At 42.2% G+C, this 8,567-nt stretch overlaps 1 protein-coding gene across 15 annotated transcripts in view; it reads right to left on the minus strand.

Annotated features, from left to right (window-relative positions):
* GIT2 (GIT ArfGAP 2) overlaps window positions 1-8,567 on the minus strand; it is a 72,259-nt gene that overhangs the window by 52,451 nt on the left and 11,241 nt on the right. For all 15 annotated transcript variants that reach the window (XM_037743290.1, XM_017541831.2, XM_017541824.2 and 12 more), the window contains exons 5-7: window positions 7,768-7,854; window positions 7,528-7,658; window positions 4,231-4,325 (exon numbers count right to left, since the gene is read on the minus strand). In XM_037743290.1, the coding sequence (XP_037599218.1) occupies window positions 4,231-4,325; window positions 7,528-7,658; window positions 7,768-7,854 (313 nt within the window). The remainder of the gene's footprint in view (window positions 1-4,230; window positions 4,326-7,527; window positions 7,659-7,767; window positions 7,855-8,567) is intronic.

Below are 8,567 nucleotides of genomic sequence, written 5' to 3' on the forward strand. Positions count from 1 at the left end.
ACCAGGATGGTCTCGATCTCTTGACCTTGTGATCCACCCGCCTCGGCCTCCCAAAGTGCTGGGATTACAGGCTTGAGCCACCGCGCCCGGCTGTTGACAGCTCTTTTAGCACTTTAAAAGTATTGTTTCTACTGGCCGGGCATGGTGGCTCATGCCTGTAAACCCAGCACTTCGGGGGGCTGAGGTGGGCAGATCACCTGAGATCAGGAGTTCAAGACCAGCATGATCAACATGGAGAAACCCCGTCTCTACTAAAAATAGAAAATTAGCCAGGCTTGGTGATGCATGCCTGTAATCCCAGCTACTCCAGCTACTCGGGAGGCTGAGGCAGGAAAATCACTTGAGCCCAGGAGGCAGAGGTTGCGGTGAGCCAAGATTGTGTCATTGCAGTCCAGCCTGGGCAACAAGAGTAAAATTCCATCTCAAAAATAAATAAATAAATAAATAACAAAAGTATCGCTTTTACCATCACAAAGATGATGAGAAAAAAATGATAATAAAAAAGTAGGTCAGAAATGGTGGCTCACACCTGTAATCTTATCACATTGGGAGACCAAGGTGGGTGGATTACTTGAGTTCAGGAATTCAAGACCAGCCTGGGCAACAAGGTAAACCCTATCTCTATAAAAAATACAAAAATTATCTGGGCACAGTGGCGCACATCTGTAGTCCCAGCTACTGTGGGTAGTGAGGTGGGAAGATCATTGAGCTCAGGAGGCTGAGGTTGCGGTTAGTCGAGATCATGCCACTGCATTCCAGCCTAAGAGATGGAGTAAGACCCTGTCTCAAAATAATAATAATAAAAGTATTATTTAATTACCTTCTCATCTCCATGGTTTCTGATGAGATATCTGCAATCATTCAAATCACTGTTTTTCTGGCTGCTTTCAAGACCTTTTCTTCAACTTTAGTTTTCAGTAGTTTGGTTCTGATGTGTCTCAAGTGTGGATTTGAGTTTATTCTCTTTGGAATTTGCTAAGTTTCTTGAATCTGTAAGTTTATGTCTTTCACCAAATTTAGAGTTGTTGGTGGTTACTTTTTTGTTGTTTTTTGTTTTTTTGTTTTTGAGACAGAGTCTTGCTCTGTTGCCCAAGTTAAGTGCAGTGGTACCATCTGGGCTCAGTGCAACCTCCACCTCCCAGGATTTAGGTGATTTTCCTGCCTCAGCCACCTGAGTAGCTGGGATTATAGGTGCGCACCACCATGCCCAACTAATTTTTATAATTTTAGTAGAGATGGGGTTTCGCCATGTTGGCCAGGTTGGTCTCGAACTACTGACCTCAAATGATCTGCCCTCCTGGGTCTCCCAAAGTTAGGGGATTACAGGCATGAGCCACTGGACCTGGCCCAAATTCAGAGGGTTTTTTTTGCAATATTTCTTTAAATACTTTTTCTGCATACCACACTCTTTCTCATGTCTTATTGGGAATCTAATGACATAAATGTCAGACATTCTAGTATTTTATCTAGTATAACAGGTCCCTGACGCCCTATTCAGTTTTTTTTCTTCCTACTTTTTTTCTCTGTTGCTTAAATCAATTAATTTCTAGTCATCTATTTTAAACTTATTGACTTCTTTGTCCCCTCTATTCTATTAAGCACATCCAGTGAGTTTTAAAATTTTTAGTTATTGTATTTTTCAGTTCTAAGTTCCTATTTGGTTCTCTTCCGTAACTTCGATTTCCCTGATGGGATTTTCTATATTTCTGTTTGTTTCAAGAATGTTTGCTCTTACTTCTTACAGCATGGTCTTACTAGCTGCTTTAAAATCTTTATCTGGTAACTCCAACATTGTGTCATCTTGGGGTTGGCATCTGTTGTTTGCCTTCCCTTACAAGTACATGAGAATTACTCATATGCCAAGTCATTATGGATGGTATCTTGGACATTGTGAATGTTGTGTTATGAGACTCTGGGTCTTCTTTATGCAGAATGTTAACATTTTTGTCTTAGCAGGCAACCAACCAGGTTAGGTTCTGCCTCCTGGGCAGAAGGTGAGAAAACAGAAAAAGAAAAGCAATCAGGATCCCCCCTCATCCCCCTGGGTCAGAGATTTAGGAAGCTGTACTGCCACTGCTGCAGCTGCTATTGCAGCCACAGGCTTGCCTATGGGCTGGGTTAGAGAGATCAGAAAAAGGAAGGAGGAGGAGGAAAAAACCCCAGGTAAACCCCCTTCCTCTCTGTCCTGTAGGAGTCCCATTTCCTGCTCTTTAACCAGATAAAGGCCTTTTTTTTTTTTTTTTTTTTTTTAAGACAGAGTCTTGTTCTGTCACCCAGGCTGGCATGCAGGGTTGCAATCTTGGCTCACTGCAACTTCCGCCTCCTGGGTTCAAGTGATTCTCCTGCCTCAGCCTCCCGAGTAGCTAGAATTACAGGTGCCCACCACCACGCCCAGCTATATTTTTTTGTATTTTTGGTAGAGATGGGGTTTCACCATGTTGGCCAGGATGGTCTCAATCTCCTGACCTCATAATCCACCCGCCTTAGTCTCCCAAAGTGCTGGGATTATGGGAGTGAGCCACCGTGTCCGGCAGAAAAAGGCTTTTTTGCACTCATTATGCACTTCCAGGTTTCAGGCTGTCACTAAAGTTCTATCAGAAGTAAGACAAAGAGGACACTCACCACTAGCTTGATGGCACTTTGACTTCCCTAATCCACCAACTCGGATTTACTTTTCAGAGTCCTTAGCTAGCCAATCCAAGCATTTGGTCCAGGTTGGTTAGTTCTATTTAGCAGGAGAGACAGGATGGGGTGTGCTTACTCCATCTCACCCAGAACTGAAACTACATCAGAGGCTCTTAACTCTGTTGTACAACCAGGATGGAGAACTACTGCATACATGTATATAAAAGTGGTACATCAGGAGTTGGCCAATATTTTCTGTAAAGGGCCAAAGAGTAAATACTTTAGGCTTTGTGTCTATCTGGCCTCTGTTGCAAAAGCTAAACCTATTCAACTCTGCTGTTGTTATGTGAAAGCAGCCACACACAAGATACAAATAATTGGGAATGGCTTTCTTGAAATAAAACTTTATTCACTTATTTTTTAGAGAGATGAGGTTCTAGCTTTGTCACTGCACCCAGGCTGGAGTCTAGTGGCACAATCATAGCTCACTGCCGTGTTGAATTCCTGGGCTCAGTGATCTTTCTGCCTCAGCCTCCCAAGTAGCTGGGACTACTGGTTCACACCACCATGCCTGGCTAATTTTTTTTTAAAACTTTTTGTAAAGATCGGGTCTCACCCCTCTTGCCCAGGTTGGTCTCGAACTCCCGGGCTCAAGTGATCCTCCTGCCTCGGCCTCTCAAAGTGCTAGGATTACAGACATAAGCCACTGTACCCGGTCAAAGCTTTATGTATTTATTTTTTTGGGACAGAGTTTTGCTCTGTCACCCAGGCTGGAGTGCAGTAGTGTGATCTCAGCTCACTGTAACCTCCACCTCCCCAGTTCAAGCGCTTCTCTTGCCTCAGTCTCCCGAGCTGGGACTACAGGTATGTGCCACCATGCCTGGCTGATTTTTTGTATTTTTAGTAGAGATGGGGTTTCACCACATTAGCCAGAATGGTCTCTATCTCCTGACCTCATGATCTGCCCACCTTAGCCTTCCAAAGTGCTGGGATTGCAGGCATGAGCCACCATGCCTGGCCTATTTTTATTTTTTTGAGACAGAGTCTCACTCTGTCACCCAAGCTGAAGTGCAGTGGCACAATCCAAAACTCTATTTAATAAAACAGGTGACAGGCTAGATTTGGCCTACAGACCATGGTTTGCTGACCCCTGTTCCATATCACAAATAACCAAGTTGGCTAATGGCAAAGCTCACTTCTGGACTTTTTTTCCATTCAAAAGGTTATTGCTTTGCTCCTGCATTCCTAGTCCCACCATGTTTAGGAACTGTGGTACACATTCAATTTTGCTTCGATTATTCAATCTGATTCTTGAAATAGTCATTTCTCTAGAGATGAAGTTTTAAAAATGAAAAATCCAAGGATATTTGTCCAACTTTCTTTTACATGTAGCTCACAATTCTGCAGTTACCCTTTCAAATTAAAACCCAAATTCACAGCTTTCTCAGGGATACGTTAAAGTAGAGGAGGTCATAGAAAACAGTGTTCCAACTTGCTTTTCTTTTTTTTTGTTTTACACAAGCCATAACATTAGCACACAGCCAATTTGTTTTTTTAGAACCTTTCTGACTGCAGATGTGGAGAGGTCATTCTTTGTCCACTCACCTGGTTTCCTGCCACAGAGATAGAAGGCTAGTCTGTCTGTCAGCTCATACTGTATTTCCACAAGGCGCTCTGCCAGCTCATGGTGCCCTCCTTGCCTACCAAAAGAAAACAAAGTAGCATTTATATTGCTCACTATTCACTGGCTTTAAAACGGAGAAATACAAAGACATCTCCTTATTCTCTGAATAGGTGATAATAAGAGAGAAAAGAAAAAAAAAAGAAAAAGAAATAGCAAAGACGTCTCCTAAGACACCTGAGCAGTTTATCACACAAGGCTTTTTAGGATAATCAACCTTGTATGGAGGTAGATTTCTGAAGTCTACTTTACATCCCATTTTTATAAACTGTTTTCACCATCTGAACTATCCCCTTTCCTTTATTAAGGCACAAAATGGAATACTTAATAAGAAATTCAAAGACTTATGAGAGGGAAGGATAAAGAATGACTTCATCTTATGAGGTAAAAAATTAATCAATATTTAGCATAGAGGGTTTCAAAAATTAACTAGCATGTTTCTAGAAATATACAATGTGCAGGCCCTACCTTGGAAATTCTGAATCAGTGAGGACTTATCTTCAATTGCATAACAGAAATTATTAAGTTTACCTTTCAATATCCATGAAATAAGTATTTAGGCCACTTAGAATCCTTTTAGTAACAAGGCATACAAACAAATTATAATGAGATTATTATATGCAAGGTACAACTGCAAAAATTCTAAGGTAAGTGATAATACCACTTACCCAGGGCTCTTTTCCAAGATCAAGTATATTTTGTGGTTTTTGTCCTTAAAAGTAATGGCAAAAACTGCAATTACTTTTGCACCAACCCGATAGTTTCAGTCAGCTTCACATCCCACCATGCAATGCACTCACATCCTCCAACCTACCACACAGCTTTGATTTGTGAGAGGCACATCTTATTCTTTCATTTTTTAATATCTGTGAAATCAGGAAATATCCTACAACTGATGATGCATTATAATGTAATTGGGTGGGCTCTTTTCTTTTTAGCGCTATGTGAAATAATGAAGCACTGTGCAATACTGTACTCCTGCTCTTATTCCCAAACCCACTCTGTTCTTTCCAGTCAGGTCTCCTGCTGTGCTGAACATGCTTTGTCCCTCCCTGCCTCCTGATCTTGACTCCTGCCTTTTCTCTTACCTGGAATGCTTTAGCACCTCCTTCACACACTCAAATCCAACCCATTCTTCAAGACCAGCTGAAGAAATTTCTTAAATGATTTAGACCACAATGAAGAAACCCTATATATGCTTTTTAAGACCAATTATCCATTTTGGCAATGAATCACATATGGTCTTGCCTCCTTGAACTCTTTCAGGCATTTATTAATCATCTTTTCCAAGAGAGTAAATTCTGGGAAGGCAGAGTTTTGTTATTCACCCATTTTATCCTCTGTGAAGCAGAGTATTGTGCTTCACAGTGAATAAACGTAATTTGGAAAAAGAAGGAAAGATGATTGATTTTTGGTCATTTAAATTATATTCAAGGCTGGGCTCAGTGACTCACGTCTGTAATCCCAGCATTTTGGAAGGCCGAGGCAGGTGGATCACCTGAGGTCAGGAGTTTGAGACCAGCCTGACCAACAAGGAGAAACCGCATCTCTGCTAAAAATACAAAATTAGCTGGGCATGCCTGTCATCCCAGCTACTCCGGAGGCTGAAGCAGGAGAATCGCTTGAACCAAGGAGGCAGAGGTTGTGGTGAGCTGAGATTGTGCCACTGCATTCCAGCCTGGGCAACAAGAGCAAAACTCTGTCTCAAAAATAAATAAATAAAATAAGTGATATTCAAGACTAACCTATAGATTTTTTTTTCAAAGACTTTATTGATAATAAAGAAAAACTGAAAGAATTTTACAGTGAGCACCTTTTTTTTTTTTTATTGGAGACAGAGTCTTGCTCTGTTATCAGGCTGGAGTGGAGCTTGGTGGCATGATCTTGGCTTATGGCAACCTCTGCCTCCCAGGTTCAAGTGATTCTCCCGCCTCAGCCTCCCAAGTAGCAGGATTGCAGGCACCTGACACCGTGTCTGGCCAATTTTTTTTTGTATTTTTGGTAGAGACAGGGTTTCACCACCTTGGCCAGGCTGGTCTCGGACTTCTGGTTTCAAGTAACCCGTCCGCCTTGGACCCTCAAAGTGCTGGGATTACAGGTGTGAGCCACTGCGCCTGGCCTAGAGTGAGCACTTAGATGTCTACTACCCCAACCTTACAATTAACATTTTAGTATACTTGTTTAATCACATAGCTATGTATAGATTTGCTTTTTAAGTTCAAGCAATAACTAAGAGTATTAAAAAATTGAAGAGTGGCTGGTAGCGGTGGCCCACACCTGTAATCCCAGTACCAAGAGGCCAAGGAGGGCGGATCACCTGAGGTTGGGAGTTTGAGACCAGCCTGATCAACATGGATAAACCCAGTCTCTACTAAAAATACAAACTTAGCCGGGCATGGTGGCACACGTCTGTAATCCCAGCTACTCAGGATGCTGAGGCAGGAGAATCGCTTGAACCCAGGAAGCGGAGGTTGCAGTGAGCCGAGATTGTGCCATTGCACTCCAGCCTGAGCAACAAAAGCAAAACTCCGTCTCAAAAAAAAAAAAAAAAAAAAAAAAAAAAAAAAACCCCCCTAAAAAAAAAAAAAAAAAAAAAAAATTGAAGAGTGCATTCTATAATTCTTGATTGTTGATTTGGAATCTAACTACAGCTCAAATACCACTGCATCATAAAGGATCAAGTGAAAGACTGGAAGTTTAGCATGCTGGTTCATGATTCTAGCCTGCCTCAACTTTGTCAAGCTGAGCTTACATGCATTTGAAATGTATTCATCTGTAAAATAAAATAACGTAGGCCGGGCACAGTGGCTCACACCTGTAATCCCAGCACTTTGGGAAGCTAAGGTGGGAGGATCACCTGAGGTCAGCAGTTCAAGACCAGCCTGACCAACACGGTGAAACCCTAACCCTACTAAAAATATATAAAATTAGCCAGGTATGGTGGGGGGCACCTGTAATCCAAACTACTCTGGAGGCTGAGGCAGGAGAATCGCTTAAACTCAGGAGGCAGAGGTTGCAGTGAGCTGAGATCACGCCATTGCACTCTAGCCTGGGTGACAAGAGCAAAACTCCGTCTCAAAAAATAAATAAAATTAAATAAATAAAATGACATAAATCTTTAAAGGGGTTAAATGTTAACATACACAATTTAGCTACCCAACAAGGAATCATACCCAACCAAAAAATCCCAGAGAGAAGTAGTAAGAATCTAGGTCTCTTACCTTGCATAATCAACAGGAGTTTTCCCACTAGAATCCTGTGTGCCTGGGTCTGCTCCATATACTGCCAATAATTCAGCCTGTAAAATCTGCCCTGCTTTGGAGGCAACATGGAGTGGGGTGTTTCCTTTTTCCTAAGAATCATAAATAAAAAGTAGACAAAAGAGCACATTAAATAAACTAAAGGCTACACAAACACAACTCACTTAGTTTCAACATCTGAAGCAATTCATGATTTCTTACAGGATGAAAGAAGTTGGCTTGTGCTCCTAAAGATAACAGTCTCAAACAGGTTTCAAGATTCCCTGTTCTCACGCTTGAATGGAGTTGCTGAAAAACACACAAACAAAAAAGAAATCGTGGTTAGAGACATAAAGAATGATGTCCTAGGGCAGCTGACAGACCATTTTAATATACATTACGTCAGTAACACATAATCTTTATTTGTCTCAGTAAAGTGCATGGACCAGTTTCTCCTTTGCCAGTCACAACCGTCCCTGGGCTCTAAGGTGGGGTCAGGCCACTTTACTGATAAGGAAACTAGGGCTGTGAAGCCTGACCTGCCCAAATGCATGACTTGTCTAAGAAGTGGCAAAACCAGAACCTGAGTGAGAGGCAGGACTGTGTGAAGAGGCGACTGTGTGTGGCTCTGACATCTGATAGATCTTAATTTCAAACTATATCCACTTCAAGCTGTGTGACCTTGAGAAAGTTCTTTAAATAATCTGAACCTCACTTTCCTCATCTCAAAAATGTCAACAATGGTAGGACGTGCTCATGCCTGTAATCCTAGCATTTTGCACGGTCCAGGTGGGAGCAACACTTGAGCCCAGGGGTTTGAGACTAGCCTGGGCAGCATAGCAAGACCCTGGCTCTACAAAAAACAGTAAAATTAGTTGGGTGTGGTGGCACGTGCCTGCAGTCCCAGCTACTAGGGAGGCTGAGGTGGGAGGATGACCTGATCCTGGGAAGTGGAGGCTGCAGTGAGCTATGATCATGCCACTGTACTCTAGCCTGGGTGACAGAGCAATACCCTGTCTCAA

The sequence above is a fragment of the Cebus imitator genome, unplaced genomic scaffold (assembly GCF_001604975.1).
Source record: "Cebus imitator isolate Cc_AM_T3 unplaced genomic scaffold, Cebus_imitator-1.0 Scaffold8, whole genome shotgun sequence".
Classification (NCBI taxonomy): Eukaryota; Metazoa; Chordata; class Mammalia; order Primates; family Cebidae; genus Cebus; species Cebus imitator.